Raw genomic sequence first — 21,189 nt, forward strand, 5'->3', positions numbered from 1 at the left:
CCTGCATTTCTCATGCCAATAATTTGCCACCTTGTCGCCTCTGACAATTTATGACGTGCCATGACAATTATGGTACTGAATATTCAATGCAAATTGACAGGAGAGAGTGTGACATGTAATCATTACAAACTTGATTTCAACACTGTTGAGGGTATGACATTTCTCGTGCATTGTTCGTCGTTGCACGTGCATTAAATCTCCACGAAAATCATGCTATTCAGCAAGATGCCACATGTCAATAAATCATTCAAGAAAATGCTCTATTTTCGTAATTCACAGAAATATAGGTCTATGAGTTGGGTGTTGCTTATATTTATTTCCATATGTATAAAAGAATAATTAAATTTTATTTGAGTCTATATACTTCACAGCAATCTGATTAGTCCAGAGGTGCTTACTTTTTAGTGTTCATACCTAGGTGAAGTCATATGGAAATCACCTGATTTAAATAATAGTGAATGGACATTTGCATTCTTACACAACATAATATCAATGAAGTTTACACAAACAATACTACAGGAATATTTAAAACTAAACAAATTCAGTCATTTATTGTTAAAGTATGCATATGAATTTAAATATAAGATTTGACTGCAATTATTTTTTGGTTCATGCAAGTATGAATTGAAAAAAACGATGTGCACACTTTTGTATGACCTCTACAGAGAGTCATACAGTGTGCACATAATTTTTTCGGTTCATATTTGCATGAACAAAAAATAATTGCAGTCAATTCTTAAATAAATAAATATGGTTATTATTTCTGTTCCATGACACAGTGATCAAGCCAGCCAACTAAAGGTAAAAAAAAAAGTTTTTAAAAAACAACAATAATCCAAGTTTTCTATAAAAAAAGTGACCAAGCCGGCCATATTGTATTGTTGCAACTAATAAAATAGAACAAAATGTAGAGTTACCTCCCCAGACACTACCTGCAAATGATGGTAAGCCACCTGCAGCTTGCCTCTTGCGATCATCTTTAGCCGGGAAGTTGAAGTTCGCTGGCGTCACGTCCTGGCCTGCCTTTGCAGCACTGAACTCAAGTATTCCCGCCCCACTCTCCCGGACTTCATCGTCCTCCGCATCCTCAAAGTCCTCAGCCACCGCCGCATCCTGCTCCTCATCACCTTTATACTGCTGGGTGAAGATGTTTAATTTTCGGCACTTTGTGTGGTAATTTGATCCCAGATCATCTGGAATAAGTGAAACATAATTTAAAATTCTGATCAATGGAGACTGGAAATGTTGACATGCTGTAGAATCGTTTCCATTCTAATTCATAATTTTGTTTTATATACATAAAACTTCCAATTTTTCTTTATTGCAAGACTCTATCCCCTTTCCATCTTCTTTTTTTTTCAAAAGAAACATTTAGTCTCCTCTTTAGTTTATATTTCATTACTATGTGTGCCTTGTAAGACCATGCACTAAAGACACCCTAACATTAACATGGCCAAAATGGTGAAAGAGAGAAAGAGTTCTTATCATTTTAGTGTGCCAGTAGTTAAAAAGACTAACATACTAATATATGACCCTCCTTTTGTACATGTGAGAAAGCGAGTTTCCAGCAGTTTTTAGTTTTATTTGATCTGCATAGCCCATCTTGTTGTCATTTTCCAACTATAATGAAACTCCTCTAAACCGGACACTCCCAGAAACCAAGTAAAAAGTCTGGTTTTAAGAGGTATCCACTTTAGAGAGGTTGTCATCTGTACATATATTAAAAAGGGGCTGCAAAAAATATCTGGCTATGAGGGAATTCCAGTTTACAGTGAAACCTCTCAAAACCAGACCCTCTGTAAACCGGAATTCCCTCAAAACCGGACGTTTTACCCAGTCCCTTTTTAAAACCCAGGGCAGAACTTAACCTCTCTAAACCAGATCCCTCTTAAAACCGGACATTTCTCTTGGTCCTGAAGGTGTCCGGTTTAGAGGGGTTTCCCTGTATATGTTTTCCCATACATCTTTCTTTTTTTTCTAATTCTACCCTTCTAAACACAACTATTCAAGGAAAACATGAATCATGGAATGTACTTACCTTGCAAGGCAATAACTGGAAGATCATCATCAGGAACTACAAAACAAATAAATCATGTACACATTTGAAGCAATAATTAAAACATTTTAATAATAAAATTGAAAATAAAATGGTAAAACTCCACTAAAACAACAAGTCCCTCACTAAACACAAAAAATTCATTGTATTAATTTGCTACACATTGGAATTCTTGGGGCATTTCAAATGTTTCAGGGGTGGGTCCACACCATCGCCTTCCCCCTGTATTTGTGCTCATTTAATATGCTGTCTATAAGTATGGCTGGCAGAAGTAGTGCTGGTCAGAATGTTAATATGTCAACTGAGATGGTTCCTACTTCCAGAATGGACAGAACCCCAAGCAGTATAAAGGACCAGAGAATTTCTACTCACACTGAGAGTCAAAGGATCGTCGGTATGGCGACGGTTGCCGATTCCTCCGACGCCTTATGCTTTGACGACTGCTATAATCATCACTGTGTATCGGAACCACCAGATTCTCCTGGGAAATAAATACAATTAAAATATCACTCTGTATTAGAACCACCAGATTCTCCAAAATAAATACAATTAAAATATCACTCTATATCAGAACCATCAGATTCTCCTGGGAAATAAATACAATTAAAATTTCACTCTGTATCGGAACCACCAAATTCTCCTGGAAAATAAATACAATTAAAATATCACTCTGTATCGGAACCATCGGATTCTGCTAAATAAATACAATTAAAATATCACTCTGTATCGGAACCACCAAATTTTTCTAAATAAATACAATTAAAATATCACTCTGTCTCGGAACCATCGGATTCTGCTAAATAAATACAATTATAATACACTGATGGCTCAGGTAGGTTTGTAGTGTCTATGGCTTGAAAATGAAATTGTACGATTTAGCTGGTATGATTTTAAGAGAAAATAAATAATATTTATCTCCTTATTCTTTTCTTTTCTTTTCTAGTCAGTCCCTTTCTTTCAAGGGGCACATCGTTAGAAACTCATTTATACATTTATACAAAAGGTGCAATGAGGTAATAATATCACAGACTAATTTAAAATACAAATAAATATTAAAATTAATGATACCACATATCACTTGTTAATATAGGCCTATGTATTAAATTATCAATAGCAATCGTAAAATTAGTTTCTTATTAAATGCTATTAAATTAAAATATCAAAATATATTTTCAAAGTTTAATTAAATAAAGATTTCTTTAAATGTGTAATTATTTATTAAAATGTATGTACATTATTACATTTAAATTTAGATTTATCACCATTTAACATTTTTGTATTATTTGTTATTATTTTAATTGAGTATATTATGTAGTAGTGATATGGCAAAAGTGAAACATAAATGGCCCATTAGCACCTTTTGTAGATTTTCATTAGGTTCTGCATTCATTTGAAAAAGTTCTGAATTGTACACTAAATCCAGGGCTGTAGCTAGAATTTTTTTTTTGGGGGGGTGGGGTGGGTGGGGTGGGTGGGGTGGGTGGGGTGGGCAGATGAATTCTTGGAACAAACAAGCACACCTAAAACTCCTCAAATGAAGAGATTTTTTTTTAGGTTTCTATTATTATCACAGGATTTTTTTGGGAAGGCAACTGCCCCTTGCCCCTCCCCCTCCAAGCTACAGCCCTGAAATCATAGCATTTTATCAGTAAATTTTATGACTTCCAGGAATGAAATTGTAGCCGAATTAACAGTTGAATATTTCCATTAAAAAACAGTACTGTAATTATGTAAGAATTGTTCTGTACTCACATCTCGGAGCTCGAAGGTGATTTCGAGGTTTTTCATATAATGTACGGCAAACTCTGGATACATGTCCAGAACCTCAATAAGGTCATCACGGTGTATCTTATGCAAATCACAGTAGGTCAAGGCACGCACATTACAACTCGATTTCCCAATCACATCATTGGACCACAAGTTTTCACCAAATACATCATCTTTACCTACAAAATAACAGGTACAGAACATAATAATAAACATTAGTGATATGTACTGTACACTACAACAGAATAAAGGACAAAATGTCTCGGTATTGTCGCGATATTTAACCTTTTCATGTCTTTATTGGAATGACATCCGGGACATACAAGACTTTTTGTGATGTCATAATAATAGCAGCATGCTGTCACATCCACAATATATTTAACTGAACGACATGATGCACACCATCATACTATATAAGGATTAATAACCCTGCAGTATACTAGTGTTTATTAACACCTTCAGTTTCTGTTTTTTTTTACTGAAAACTGTCCAGTTTTCAGTGGTATTTCAGTGAAATTAATGATTCCACATTTATGAAATAATAATTAAAAAAATACATTTCTTTATTTTTTTTTTTATATGAAAATTCTTTAACTACCTTATAATAATCTGAGTTATAAAATATAGAGCAGCAAGATTAAATACCAACTGTAACCAAACTGTTTACCTACCTAAAATAGCTACAACAATATCGTCTCGGAGGATTTCTATCGACCCCCGAGATATAAAATACAGAGCAGTGAGGACGTCACCATGGTGAACCAGAGTGTCGCCGGGTGGCACGTGTGTGGTTTTAAACTTCATGGAAAGTGCTCGAAGACAGCCAGGGCTGGCTCCTGCAAATACAAGTGTACATCAACTTAGTACATACTAAATGCTATTATTATTATTATTATTATATATATATATATATATATATATATATATATATATATATATATATATATATATATATATATATACTGAACAAAAAAAGAAACTTCCAATTTGTACTTATAGTATTTGTTGTGTTAAAGAATTCATTGTGTAATGAAATTATATAGGTAGTATTAGCCTTGAGCTGTATTATCAGGATTCATGAATTTTATAGATTATTTTTGCACTGTTAATCGTCGACAACGTGAAATTCAATTTGCATGTGCATGCATGGTTCGACATGTCCCGTGTAGTATTCGGCCAATTTGTTTTACTTGTCTTACTGACATTGTTGTCAAGTGAACGAAAACGCTTCAAAATTTGTAAAAAAATTAAAGTTTTTTACATTGTATCATTTTTAGTATGCCAAGAATATGCAATAATTTACGCGAACGGGCGATTGGCATGCTTGATGCTGGCATGTCGACAGAAGACGTTGCAAGGCATGTTGGCGTAAGATTTCGAATGACAGGAAGCACCAATGACCTGCCACGTCGTGGACGTCCGCGTGTTATAACACGTGGTCAAGACCGCTATATCATGAACACGCATTTTCGCAATCGATTCCAAACTGCCACTGCTACTGCTGCTAACACACCTGGGCTTCATAATAACCGAATCAGTGGGCAAACTGTTCGTAATCATCTGCGGGAGAACGGTTTACATGCACGACGTCTTTACGTCGGATGCGTTTTAACGCAATGTCATCGTCTAAATCGTCTTAATTGGGCACGTGTACACACTCGTTGGATACGGCGACGCTGGAATACGGTTCTTTTTTCAGATGAATCCAGATTTTCTTTACAACGTTGTGATGGCAGGCTGCGCGTCTACAGTAGGAGAAATGAACGCTATGCTGACTGTTGTGTTCTTGAACGAGATCGTTTCGGGGGTGGGGGTTGTGTCATGGTCTGGGCAGCCATTGCTCATGGTTATCGTTCACCACTAGTCGTCATTGATGGCAATTTAAATGCTCAACGTTACCGCGATGACATTCTCGCTCATCACGTCATTCCTCTGTTCCATAACAACGCCAACATCTCGATTTTTCAGCATGATAATGCCACCTCTCATACAGCTAGAGACACTGTAAATTTTCTTAGGACAAATAACATTGATTGCATTGATGACTGGCCCGCTAAAAGTCCTGATCTCAACCCCATCGAGCATGTATGGGATAGTCTGGACAGACGATTGAGGCGTCGTCCCAACCCACCTGCTAACGTCAACGAACTTCGTCAAGCGCTCATTCAGGAATGGAACAATATTCCACAGGCAGAAATCAACACTTTAGTCAATTTTATGTGCCTGCGATGCACTGCAGTGGTCAATTCAAGAGGTGGTCATACCCGTTATTAAGTGGGGTTTTTTTTTTTTTTTAACCCAAACCACACTTGGTCAAAATTTCTCCCAGTTTTTGCTAACCTATAGCCATGATTTTTGCACCAAACGATGCATCTTGGAACACTCTTTAAACGCATATATAACAATTATTCCCCCAGTTTGTTTTCATCAAGTTATGTTCAAGCAAAGTTAGCAGAAGTTTCTTATTTTGTTCAGTATATATATATATATATTTTGTTATATTTTTTTTAAAAATATGAACAAATAGAATATACAGTGCTGTCCGGTGTATCGGCACACCTAAGCATTCAAGGACCATTTTCTATGTGAACACTATGAAATACTTAATAAAATGTGTCTCTCACCAATGAAGCAGTGCATAATCTGAAATACACTACAAATTGGTTTATGTCTGTAGTAAATAAACATTTTAAAATGGTGCATAAATATATGCACCCCCTTGTATCCGAAACGATTTGCATGTCCGGTGATTTGGCGCAGTACATGTGAATTGTTGACCCCACTATTTATAGACCACCCATGACCTCACTAAACGCTACACTATTGTCCCAGAATTATTTTAGTACTTTTTTGTGTTGTATTGTTAAAATATTACTATGAAAATTAACGATCACACATGACCCATCTCATGATCAGTTTCGGAATCGTTTTCTTGAGTGGCACAATACTGCAGATGCATACATGTTCATTGTCATGCATGGCTAAGATGCCTACATGGATTTTATTTTTCTAGGGGAAATTGTGCACACACGTGGATCTTATTTCGCTTTTATTTTTTGTAACAATGTGACGATTGTGAACTGAAATGACTGTCAATTAAGGTGTAAAACTTTCATTTTGTTTGCATTTGTCTGTGTTTTCCTTTTCAGTTTAAATAAAAATAACTGAACAAAAATAATTACATTTATACTGTTTACTATAATTTTTAAAATGTGGGAAAGGTGTTTTAGACTGGTTTTAACATTCTTAATATCAATACGGCTGATCTACTTTGTGTTTATATACACGAAAACAGGTGAATGATTTTTTAATTGCACCCTTAACAATAAATATGTTGATACTTGATTACCCACTGAATAAAGGAATTGAACTTTAATTCGTTAAAACACTGAGAACATGACAACTTCCTAAGCATACGCAAAATACCAAGTGTGCCGAATCACCGGACGCGCCGAATCACCGGACGCGCCGATACACCGGACACGGTTGTATACAATGTCATATAATAGCATTTTTTGTTTTAGCAGATGAAAATGTTTTGACTATATTGTTTTGTTTTGTTTAATGACACCACTTGAGCACATTGATTAATTAATCATCGGCTATTGGATGTCAAACATATGGTAACTCTGATATAGTCTTAGAGAGGAAACCTGCTACATTTTTCCATTAGTAGCTAGGGATCTCTTATATGCATTTTCCCACAGACTGAAAAGCACATACCATGACCGTTGACCAGTTGTGGTGCACTAGTTGGAATGAGAAAAAAAGCCCAATCATTTGAATGGATCCACTGAGGTGGTTCGATCCTGTGATGCAAGCACCTCAGGTGAGCACTCAACTGACTGAGCTAAATACCACCCCTACATTTAGAGAGAATGCGATTGTAAAGTCTAAAAACAAGTGTGCTTTTTCCATTTTGTTGTTTAAGAATTGAATTCATTTTTTATGTGGAAATATAAACTATAAAACTACTTTACACACTGCATGAATGGCATATATCATGTCAAGGTGAAGTCATTCACAGATAATGTAAGTGTATAAAACAGTTATGTGGTTTATACTTCCATGAATATCAAAAATTATCATGTTCATGCAGTTATTAATGTTCTTTTTTAAGTTACATGATATCATTTGAACCAGTCCAAGCACTTATAACATAAAAAAGTATTTACAGATTGGAATCAGAAACATGTAGACACCAGTTTCACAAAATCTTTTAACCTTTTTCTGGTAATGTGATGTTCATGTTCTATTTTAAATCAAAGGAATGAAAAATGAATTTTCTTAGTATCAAGATAGGAATAATAACAAAAAAAACAAATCTTACCTTTAAAAGCTGGGCAATTACTGAGAAGATTTCTATTTAAATGTAAACAAATATCAGCTTGTAAACATTCAGGAAAACTTTTCAAAACCTGGGGAGTAAGAAGAGAAAACATGTTAGGTCATAATAAATTGAATGAAAAATGCTCAACCAAATATTTCAAAACATAGGACTGAGGTAAAACAATTATTACATATATTCAGGACATCATAATGATATGTTTAAAGGACAAACTTTTTTTTTCTTTTTTTTTTTTTGCCAATAAAACAACAGGGGCAGGCCTTTATGCTTGGAATGGTTGGGAAGAATATCTAGGATTTATTTATTACAGCCTTATCATAATATCGAAGTTTGTTTTGTTTAACAACACCACTAGAGCACATTGATTTATCAATCATTGGCTATTGGATGTCAAACATTTGGTAATTATGACATATAGTCTTAGAGAGGAAACCTGCTACATTTTTCCATTAGTAGCAAGGGATCTTTTATATGTACCATCCCACAGACAGGATAGCACATACCATGGCCTTTAATATACCAGATGTAGTGCACTGGCTGGAACTAGAAATAGCCCAATGGGCCCTCCGATGGGGATCGATCCCAAACCAACCACGCATCAAGTGAGTGCTTTACCACTGGGCTACGTCCCGCCCTTATCATAATACCAAGTTTACAATACTTGATTAAATGAAAATGAACCAACATGTATAAAACTAAAACTTAGCATAAACCCTCTCCATATCAACTCAACCATATAGTTATTTTGTCCTGAAAAAATCTGGATGCCAAATCTGTTAAAATCAATTAGATTGCATCAAGGTCACTGGCAAGTATCATTATGTAACACTAACAGGATTATTACTATATATGAATTAATAAGTTTCATCAAATCTAAACAATAGATCATTGCATGCAGTCTAGAAATGTGGATGGATGGATGGATGGATGGATGGATGGATGGATGGATGGATGGATGGATGGATGGATGGATGGATGGATGGATGGATGGATGGATGGATGGATGGATGGATGGATGGATGGATGGATAGATGGATGGATGGATGAATGGATGACATGGATGACATGGCTGGATGGCGGTGGATGGATAGATGGATAGATGGGTGGATAGATGGATGGATGGATGGATGGATGGGTGGGTCTGTGGGTGGATGGATGGCTGGCTGGCTGGCTGGAAGGATGGCTGGAAGGATGGCTGGCTGGATGAATGGATGGACGGACGGACGGACAGACGGACGGACAGACAGACGGATGGACGGACAGACGGACGGGTATTATTATCTAAATACTAAAAAGCATTATTGAAGAGAATTTGTATGTAAATTTTACATTTTTTATTTACATGTTAAATATTTTAATATTAAGATTGGTTGGTTTGTTTACAGTATCATACCATTATCTAAATATTAAAAATATATTACTGAAGATGATATTTTGTTTGTAAAATTTACTATTTATATCTATTCCTTTACTGTCAAACCATGCATGACTGTTTACCTACACCATGCCAATATTAACATTTAATATTGTATATTTCAAGCTTACAGGTTTATTTCTTTCATTTCATTTCATCTTATTTCCGTGCTTATATCCAATTAAGGTTCAAGCACGCTGTCCTGGGCACACACCTCAGCTATCTGGTCTGTGTGTCCAGGACAGTGGGTTAGTTGTTAGTTGGTTAGTGAGAGAGAAGAGGGTGTAGTGTCCTTACACCTACTCACTGAGCCCTTAAGAACTCGCTCTGGGTAGGAGCCGGTACCGGGCTATGAACCCTGTACCTACCAGCCTGTAGTCTGATGGCTTAACCACTGCGCCACCGAGAACAGTGGTTTATTTCTATTCCTTTAAAGTCAGACCATACAGGTCTGTTTACCTACATGTACACCATGCCAATATTAACATGTAATATTGTATATTTAAAGATTACAGGTTTATTTCTATTCCTTTACTGTCAGACCATGCATGTCTGTTCATGTACACCATGCCAATACTAACATGTAATATTGTATATTTAAAGATTACAGGTTTATTTCTATTCCTTTACAGTCAGATGTCTGTTCATGTACACCATGCCAATATTAACATGTACAGGTTTATTTCTATTCCTTTACTGTCAGACCATGTCTGTTCATGTACACCATGCCAATATTAACATGTAATATTGTATATTTAAAGATTACAGGTTTATTTCTATTCATTTACTGTCAGACCATACAGGTCTGTTCATGTACACCATGCCAATATTAACATGTAATATTGTATATTTAAAGATTACAGGTTTATTTCTATTCCTTTACTGTCAGACCATACAGGTCTGTTCATGTACACCATGCCAATATTAACATGTAATATTGTATATTTCAAGCTTACAGGTTTATTTCTATTCCTTTACTGTCAGACCATGCATGTCTGTTCATGTACACCATGCCAATATTAACATGTAATATTGTATATTTCAAGCTTACAGGTTTATTTCTATTCCTTTACTGTCAGACCATGCATGTCTGTTCATGTACACCATGCCAATATTAACATGTAATATTGTATATTTCAAGCTTACAGGTTTATTTCTATTCCTTTACTGTCAGACCATACACGTCTGTTCATGTACACCATGCCAATACTAACATGTAATATTGTATATTTCAAGCTTACAGGTTTATTTCTATTCCTTTACTGTCAGACCATGCATGTCTGTTCATGTACACACCATGCCAATATTAACATGTAATATTGTATATTTCAAGCTTACAGGTTTATTTCTATTCCTTTACTGTCAGACCATGCATGTCTGTTCATGTACACCATGCCAATATTAACATGTAATATTGTATATTTCAAGCTTACAGGTTTATTTCTATTCCTTTACTGTCAGACCATGCATGTCTGTTCATGTACACCATGCCAATATTAACATGTAATATTGTATATTTCAAGCTTACAGGTTTATTTCTATTCCTTTACTGTCAGACCATACAGGTCTGTTTACCTACACCATGCCAATACATGTATTTAAAGGCAATCAGAGCTATAGCTCTTCCATTCACCAAGTTTGTTAAATTTTGTGATTTTTAAAAACCAGAGGCAAATTTCATTTTAATTTATACTGTTATTTTATTTATTATTATTTTAAAATACACATGTACATGTATAAACAAATGAAATGCATACATGTATCGTCATTCAGACCATGTTCTGCAGTTAAGAGTAAGATAGACTGTCCACAAGGCATTTGTAAAATTTACCATTGGTTATAATCTGGAAATCGGCTCTATCGGATAATTGGTTATACTGGTTATTAGCATAAATTTGACAGACTATGCAATTAAGCAGATTTGACTGGGTTTAAAGGCAATCGGAGCTAGCTCTACCATTCACCAAGTTTGCTTATTGTGATTTTTAAAAACCAGAGGCAAATTTCATTTTAATTTGGCAAAATAATTTGATGTAATCATTTATATTTATATTCTGGTGAAATATTCTGCTCACCCTGGGCTAGCCCTGGTAATAATGTGTATCACAGTATGTAAAACGTACCATGTTCATATCTATACCATTAGTGTATGACCGTGCATGTTGAAAGTATTCACTGTATGTAAAACGTATCATGTTCATATCTATACCATTAGTGTATGACCGTGCATGTTGAAAGTATTCACTGTATGTAAAACGTACCATGTTCATATCTATACCATTAGTGTATGACCGTACATGTTGAAAGTATTCGCTGTATGTAAAACGTACCACGTTCATATCTATACCATTAGTGTATGACCGTGCATGTTGAAAGTATTCGCTGTATGTAAAACGTACCATGTTCATATCTATACCATTAGTATATGACCATGCATGTTGAAAGTATTCCTCCAAACGCTGACGTAGGGGATTTGGAATTTGATGGAACCGAATGAATTCCTTGATTTTCAGCATCTGTGTATGATACCTAGAAGTCCCTGAATATAATCTTTGGATTATTGCTGAAACATTACCGAAGATACTCGCATACATTAGAGCTGAAATAGAAATGAAAACACCACTGTCATTTTTATACATATAGGACAAAAAAAATTGGGGAAGAAAACAAGCGAAATATGAAATGATGAAATATCAATATAAAACTATATTCAAGTTAATTCATCTATTAGATATTATGCAGTCATGCCATTTATTAAGAACAAAATTAGCAACTGAAAATTAAATTGTAAAATGCTATTACATTCAGCTGCAATTTTTTGTTTAAATTTTATTGCTCCAAAACAATTCATTACTTAGATAGTAAGATGCTGCTTATTGCATTTATTGCTTACAATTGCACAAACACACACCCACACAAATACATATGCAAATACAATATTTAGCTATAAAATTTAATATCATATGACATACATGTAATCATGTTAATTCCAAAGCACAAGAAAACCATGATTCCACTACTTTACACTCCTTAATACAAGATGGCCACCTATAGGATGGTCCAACTTAGTCTTTTTTTTAAGAACATCCAAGTGCATTTAAACAATAGTTATTTGGGGCTTAACTTATGGTTATTTCAACACTTGATCGAGAGAAATAGAGATCCATGCAGAAAACCCATTACCTCCAAATCAGTAACGGAAACATGTCCGATCCTAAAGTAATGGAATAATAAACCAGACACTCTAGGTACCAAGTAAAATGTCCCATTTTAAAAGGTATTTGGTTTAGAGAGGTCAAGTTCTATACTGATTTTTAAAAAGGGACCATGAAAAATGACCAGTTTTTGAGGGAATTCTGGTTTACAGAGGGTCCAGTATTGAGGTTTCACTGTATACAACTATTCCATATACATGTATTTAACACACATTAGACATGCCAGACAAAATAAATATTTTGATAAAGAGATCATTAAAAATGTATCTAGTACATGTACTTACATCCTATTAACATCACAAGAATTGAAAAAATCTTCTCTGAATTTGTATTAGGCGAAATATTGCCAAATCCTACACTAGTCAAACTGCTAAACGTGAAATAGAGAGCAGTCACATATCTCGACTTGATGGATGGTCCACTGTTTGTCATGTTTTCGTAATAATATTGCCTTGTCTGGCGTGCCAACTCATCAAGCCAGCCAATCTTTGGTTCCTCTAGGTACGGTCTCTCCACGTTTCCTATTGCATACCATATACAGGCTAGCCAATGAGCAATTAAAGCAAATGTTGCCATTAGCAACAGTAACACAGCAGCACCATATTCAGAGTATCTGTCCAGCTTTCTGGCCACTCGGACCAATCGCAGCAGTCGTGCTGTTTTTAGTAATCCAATCAAAGTTGTTGTCTGAAATAGTAATGGAGGAGATTGTTAAATATTGGAATTGAATAAAATATAAAAAAACACAAATAAATCATTTAGACAATAGGAAAAACATTTGAATTATTTAGGTGACAGAGAAAATAGTTGAATGATTTAGGCACCATACAATAGAAATTCAATCATTTACATAACAGAAAAAAAATGCTTGAGGTTAATTTAATTAATGAAATGTATCACTGTAAATGTACGATTTCTCATTACAGCCAGTGCACCATGTCTGGTATATCAAATGTGGTATGTGTTATCCTGTCTGTGGGATGGTGCATATAAAAGATCCCTTGCTACTAATGGAAAAATATAGCAGATTTTCCATCTAAGATTATATGTAAAAATTACCATATGTTTGACATCCAATAGCTGATGTTTAATGACACCATTAGAGTATATTGATTTATTAATCAAACCAAAACAAACTTTAACTTTTAACTGTACATATATTTTTTAAATGTCCTTGCAAAACAAAACAAAAGTCAGTATCAACAAAATTTTGGAATGCTGAAAGGCAGCTTAAAGAGTGTTTACATGTATACACACATTATGACAACCAAGAACACAAATCAGTATTCTAAGCAAAACAATTATATGTTTTAAACAGAAGTATCAAACAAACAGGACCATACATGTACAGTTATCATTAGTCATGCAGTCATTTAAAAGAACTGTTAAAAAATGTGATCTATTAAATCAATATAAATAGCTACTGAAGAGATGTCACTGGCGTAGGAAGTGGGATGGGGGTGGGGTTTTCAAGTGCCCCCCCCCCCCCCCCCCCCAATCCCACTTCAAATATATAAACCATCGCTGCTGGTACTGGATCAAGAAAGGGGGGGGGGGGGGCACTTGAAAACCCCACGTATATATACATGTATATATATATATATATATATATATATATATATATATATATATACATGTATATGAAGAGTTTAGGTGCAAAATGCGATATATCCATTTTGTTTAATTTTCAGTAAAACTGGGGTTTTTTAATGGGCGTATATCGCATTTTAATAAAAAACGTGATTTACCCAATACAAGGATCAATTGCGTTTTGCGGCAAATCAGCGGGCCTACGATTAGCCCTTACTGACATACAATAATGGCTTTAATTAAAAAAAGAAAGAAAATGATTTATATCGTGTTTTGTGCCTGAACTCTTCATATATATATATATATATATATATATATATATATATATATATATATATATATATATATATATATACACACATATATATATACACAGGAGAATCTCATTGGCTCAAACACTGTCGGTGCATCAAAGTCTGTTCGACCCATCGGGTAGTTCGAACCATGCATTCAGCCATTGTCGTGTGCTTCTGTAAAACTGGCTTAGGCGAGATGGTCCGATTGACTCATGAGTAAAGAAGTCGCCATCAAATGTCGGATGAGATACATATTTCTAACTATTATTTATCACCATTAAATAAACAAATAACAAACACACTGGTAGTCTGTATTTATAAATATTTATTAATTTAAAAAATCGTTATTTATTATGCTGTTGTAGAATCTTTTGCGACATATCGACAATGTTGAGAAAAAATGAAAGTGCGTGAAGCACAGGCTGAGGCCATTTACCTGTTATTGTTGCAATCACTACATTACATTGATCTCTCATGTATTTCAAGTTAAAAATAAAATATGCCGAAGCTCATGCGTAGAGTAGCGATTAAAATGATTAAAGTAAACCGGCGAGGCCTGCCTAGGCTCACCAGTTGATTGGCATTACATGCAAGGTTCATTCAGCTAACGATTATCGTAGTACAATTGTCTGTACTAGAAAGATAATTACCGATAGGTGCTAAATGAACAACATGATAAGCCGGCATATGATCTAAGATTAATTCGTTCCACTTCCGAATTTATAATAACTTACTTTGTGACTGACGTGAAAGGGTGGATGAAAAATTCTTACATAAATAATTTTTTGTATTTCTTCGGATAGACTTAGTCGTTCGAGCTAAATATGTTTAATTTTACAGTTCGGACCAATACACTGGTTCGAGAAAAAGCTTCTGTTCGACCCCAGGGGTATTCAACCAATCAGCACCAAAATAAAAGGGTTTAATAGAGAGAAAAAATCGGGACATTGTTCTTGGTTCGAGAATACCGGTAGGTTCGACCGTTGGGCGTTCGAGCCAATGAGATTCTACTGTATATATATATATATACACACACACACATACAGTCAAACTTCGATAACTCCACCTTCGATCTCTCGGAAATTTTGATCTTCGACTTGAAGCGGCGGTCCCGGCCGAATTGCTATACAAATTAGTAATAACGACCTTCGAAAACTCAAACTTTGAACACTCAATAACCTCGATCTCTCGACATAATTCTTTAGTCCCGCCATAAAGATTTAATTGTTTATGCACATCAAAAATTTGACGCGTGTTGATTGATCAAACTGTCATTGTTGGTCATATTTTTAAGACGATTGACTTGTCAATCAAGTCAATCAGACGAAGTGCGCCTGACTCGGGTGGTCTGGGCTATCGAGGATTAAGGTGATAATTACAGAATAATAGATCGCCGGCTAAGCGGAATGCACTGATCCAGTATTTGGGTGTCTGTGTTCGTACATGGTGTCATACATAATTACAGATACAGCCTGGTTAACTTCAAAGAGCACATGTAATAATTGTTAGTGCTTTTTTAAAAATAAATGTTAGTTTCTGATTTGTATTAGTGCTTTTTAATGATTCTTATTTAAAATGATAAAAATAATTATAATAATTTTGTGAACAAATCCACTGAGTGTTATTCGGCATTCAGTGTTTTACTGGTTAGTTACACCATGTTTTGATATCTGCTAAATACACCAACGTTCATTATATCATTTACTTACTTTTACAATATATGCAAAATAAGTGTATCACAGGCGTCGGAAGATGCCAACAAAAGGGGTGGGGTGACAGTTATATATTAATTCGCTTTCAACTGGCGATGCATAGATTTCAGAGTTTAGAAGTAGGCAGTGAAGTGCACGCTTCTTACAATATTAAGTGAAAGCATCCAGCTAATTTTAACTCTTATATATTAATTTCGAAAACTCGAACTCCCTGAAACTCAAACTATTTTGTCGTCCCCTTCAAGATCGAGTTATCGAAGTTTGACTGTATATATCTGTGTGTGTGTGTGTGTGTGTGTGTGTGTCCTCCTGCACTACTTTTTGGCACCTTCCTACACCAATGGATATATTAAAAACAACCTGTGATATCCATCTATAATCAAATCCTCACTGAACTTAACATTATAGTTAACAGTTAGTCTAAATATTTAAAGGCGCAGATCCTAGTTCCAGCCCATAAAAATGGACACTAAGTTTGGTTAAATTACAAACTTGTAACACATTTGGATCATAGCTACTGGATGACAGGATAATAAACCATTTCCCAATGACACTAGTACATGACACGGCGGTCACTGCATTGAGTTGGCCACTGTGATTGAAAGCCCAATGTCCGATAAACATTCAGTACTATTTTTAGTTTGTTTTATTTTGTTTCAACAGCATTTTGGTTCACATTTTATTCCCGGCCAGGACAAGTGAGGATTTTACCCTGCCCATAATGCAAATTTTAAAACACGAAACTACATGAGAAAAATGTAAAAATAAGAACAAGATTAATTTTACAGCTTAAATTGCATTATATGCTTCTTGAAAATACCTTATGAGGTTGGTATAATCAGGTATTAAAAACACTTCATCAGGACAATACTGTTTTATTAATCATCATGCAGCTAGAGGTATTGGATGTCAAATATTTGGTAATTCTGACATATAATCTTAGACAAGAAACCTGCTACATATTTCCATTAGTAGTAAGGAATCTTTTATATGCACCATCACACAGATAGGATAGCACACACCACGGCCTTTGATATACCAGTTGTGGTGCACTGGCTGGAATGAGAAATAGCCCAGTAGTATAGTGCTTGCCTGATGCGCAGTTGGTCTAATATTGGTACCCATTGGTGGGCCCATTGTGCAATTTCTCATTCCAGTCAGTGGTATGTGTTATCCTGTCTATGGGATGGTGCATATAAATGATCCCTTGCTACTAATGGAAAAATGTAGCAGGGCCCAATTTCACAAGACATCGTAAGCCTAGTTTTGTACATAAACGTAAATGTAGGACTAAACCACAATTCTTATTACTGTTATAGTCAAACAAATATAGTTAGAAATACTGTACAGAAATTTCATTTTCTTTTATTTATAAAATGCTCCAATTTCCTTACTGATGTAATTTTCTTCATGAAATAGATGCCAAACACTGGTAAATGTATGCCCAGTATAACTGCTAGTCGCAGACATAAACTTACAATGTTTTGTGAAATTGTCCCCAGGTTTCATCTCTAAGACTCTATGTCAAACTTACCAAATGTTGGACATTCAATAGCCAATGATTAATAAATCAATGTACTCTAGTGGTGTCATCACACAAAACAAATTTGAACTTTAATTCTAACCATTAAACAAACATCTCTACATATCTGTGTTTTTCAAAGATGCTTTATTAAAAGATAACTCATGGCTTTTAACAATATTGTATGGTTTTTATCTGAAATTATTTGGGGGAAAAAACTAGGAACAATCCTTCCCTCCCCCCATCTCTCTCTCCTCTCTCCCCTCATCTCTCTCTCTCTCTCCCCTCTCTCTCTCCATCCCCCTCCCCCCCCCCCCCCCCCCTCCCTCTCTCTCTCTCTCTCTCTCTCTCTCTCTCTCTCTCTCTCTCTCTCTCTCTCTCTCTCTCTCTCTCTCTCTCTCTCTCTCTCTCTCTCTCTCTCTCTCTCTCTGACCATCAAACATGGAAACATTCTCTCTGAATTTCCAAGACAGTCAGAACTAGAATTAAAATAACTGCACGTATTTACAGGTATCTTTATCTATTTCATGGCATTTTAATGATACAGACCCACTCCTTTGAATCAGTCTATAAGATAACAAAATACATTAGGCTTTCTACATAAATAATTGGTTTACTGTAACCAGCCTATACAATGTCAGTAATGAATCAATTATTTCGTAGCTTTTGTTGTTGGATTTTTCCTTCGCTTTTTTTTCTTCTTCTTTTTAATTTTTAAAAATATATTTGAAAAGAACAACAACCAGGAATAATTAAATTATAAATCGAAAAAACCCTATGATCCATGATAATTCATATGAATCAGTTGTTTTACAGAAAGCAGTATTTTGTAAGGTTGGCACTTCCATCGAGAACTCTCCAGCAGTTATCACACACCTGACAAATGTTGTCTGATTTATGAACATGTGCCAGCTGTGCAGACAGACGTGACTAACCCATAAACAGCATGGAGTCATAAAAAAAAAAAGCTCGAGGTTTTAAAAAAAAAAAACAATCTACAAGAACTACATTTATCATTGTAAGAAAAAACCCTAATTCTTGGTGCGAAAAGTACAAAAGTAAAGTGTTGTAATCTGTAATACTCAAAATATAATTATTGTTGCCATGTAGTTTGTTTAATGTAAATGTATGTTCTGAAGTTTGAATGCATATACAATGTTTTTACTATACATAATGGATTTTGTTTCATTTAATCAAAATATGATCCATGGAGTTGGTTGTTTTTGTTTGTTTTTTGTTTTTTTTGTTTTAGTTTTTGCTTTCTTTTTTGTAGTTTTTTTTTTTTTTTTTTGGGGGGGGGGGGTGGAGGAGAGGGTTTAAACTGTGTTCATTTTCTTCTGCTACTAGAATATCATTGTCTGGCCCTGGGAATCAAAACCTTGTTACATATATACAGGATGAACAGACCCAATGCTAAAGTCTAGGCAATTTGGAATAATATAGCACTATTTACATTCACACATGAAAAAAACCCTGATGAGCACAAAACCTCAAAGTGTGGCATAACTGAAATTCCAGTGATGTAGTTTCTCACCCATCTAGACCTTGCCATGAAAACAACTGAGGTGAGCGATTAATTGCTCCCCTAACTTAGATTATGGGGAGCCATTTACTGGGAGCTGAAAATGACTTTTCTTGAGCTAGTTTGAGGAAAGTGATGAAGAGCCAGTGTGATATACATATAGCTCCCTTTAAACAGTGAGGTATGTCCATCTCACCTGTTATTGAAGCAACTGAATTACATTTGACACAGTTAAAGTTTGTTTTGTTTAACAACACCATTAGAGCATATTGATTAATTAATCAACGGCTATTGGATAGCAAACATTTGGTCATTCTGACACATAGTCATCAAAGGAAACCCACTACATTTTTCCTAATGCAACTAGGGATCTTTTATATGCACTTTCCAGACAGGAAAGAACATACTATAGCTTTTGACCAGTTGTGGTGCACTGGCTGGAATGAGAAAATACCCAATCAGTTGAAAGGATCTATCAAGGTGGTTCGATCCTGTGACACAAGCACCTCAAGCGAGCACTAAACCAACAGAGCAAAATCCCACCCCTATTTGACATAGGTAAAACAATCAGCAAAACTTTGCTCAATTTTGAAACATTAGGGTTTACTGTGAGCATTTCATCAAAGACAAAGGAACAGATTTTGGGTAGCTAAACTATAACAATCAGAAATTTCAGAAAAATACTAAAAAAAATCACCTTTGCCTTTGGTACTTGGTAGAGATTAAGAAACTGACACTAAACTTAGTAGTCAGTTTTGTTGTTTACATAAACTGGAAGATAAGAGTGCACTTAGTAGCCAACTGTGTGGTTTACATAAACTGGAAGGTGTTTAACTGCCACATTAACTCAATGAATGTTCAACTGAAATTTGAGTCCAGAAATAGTATGCAAGCCTGGAAATAAGTGTTCAGTAACAGACATTGTTTGGTAAACATTTGTCATTTGTCAAGCTTTGACAGTCACAAACTTCATATTAGTGATCATTTTGTCAGTTAATTAAAAAAATATTTTTTTTACCATATCTTGCATTATGCACATGTTTATAGAACTGTTGCTAGAACACATTCGTGTTTGCCCAGGAAAAGGAGTTTCCCCCATGTCTATTGATAGACCCATGCAAGCCCAATGATTTGACATATTCCAAATGGCCTTAAACAACCAACACATTTTTCGCATGAAACTTTACACATGTGAACTGAACAGAGGAGGAATACTCAATGAATATTGAAGAATGGTGTTTATGGTAAGAAAATTAATGTGGATAAATAACAAAAATACATCTATATGCCATCGCTGTAGCTTAATAAAAGAAAACTACTAGTACAGTAATGATATATATATATATATATGTTTATGTATTTGTTATATAAGATCTGAAGGACTTTATCATCAGCAAAAGAAAATGCAATGATGCTCTACCTGGTTAGCCACCACACCCTTCCCATACACTCCATGTTGTATAGGCATTTTAAATAGTGAAAAATAATCAAAATTTACGACAGATATGACAAGTTAGCAAAAGTTTAAAACAATTTGCAAAAGTGTTTGATCTCGATTTTTAGTAATCAATTAACATTAATAAAACCAATTGTGCCGTGATCCAGGGAAGATTTGTTTTTTCAAATTTTGATTAGCGACATACATGTATCTGGTCAATTGAAAATTGATTAGCAACTACTGTTTAAATGTTTAAAAATTGTGTAGCAATCTCTGAAACTTGCATAGTAAATCACGATGCTAAACTGA

The 21,189-nt window shown here is 34.9% G+C and overlaps 1 protein-coding gene across 1 annotated transcript in view; it reads right to left on the reverse strand.

Annotated features, from left to right (window-relative positions):
* LOC121382333 (potassium voltage-gated channel unc-103-like) overlaps window positions 1–21,189 on the reverse strand; it is an 85,093-nt gene that overhangs the window by 5,938 nt on the left and 57,966 nt on the right. The window contains exons 4-12 of the mRNA XM_041511917.1: window positions 13,085–13,487; window positions 11,985–12,184; window positions 9,800–9,808; window positions 8,154–8,241; window positions 4,495–4,659; window positions 3,809–4,002; window positions 2,429–2,537; window positions 2,039–2,074; window positions 918–1,193 (exon numbers count right to left, since the gene is read on the reverse strand). Of these exons, the coding sequence (XP_041367851.1) occupies window positions 918–1,193; window positions 2,039–2,074; window positions 2,429–2,537; window positions 3,809–4,002; window positions 4,495–4,659; window positions 8,154–8,241; window positions 9,800–9,808; window positions 11,985–12,184; window positions 13,085–13,487 (1,480 nt within the window). The remainder of the gene's footprint in view (window positions 1–917; window positions 1,194–2,038; window positions 2,075–2,428; window positions 2,538–3,808; window positions 4,003–4,494; window positions 4,660–8,153; window positions 8,242–9,799; window positions 9,809–11,984; window positions 12,185–13,084; window positions 13,488–21,189) is intronic.

The sequence above is a fragment of the Gigantopelta aegis genome, chromosome 9 (genome assembly GCF_016097555.1).
Source record: "Gigantopelta aegis isolate Gae_Host chromosome 9, Gae_host_genome, whole genome shotgun sequence".
NCBI lineage: Eukaryota > Metazoa > Mollusca > Gastropoda > Neomphalida > Peltospiridae > Gigantopelta > Gigantopelta aegis.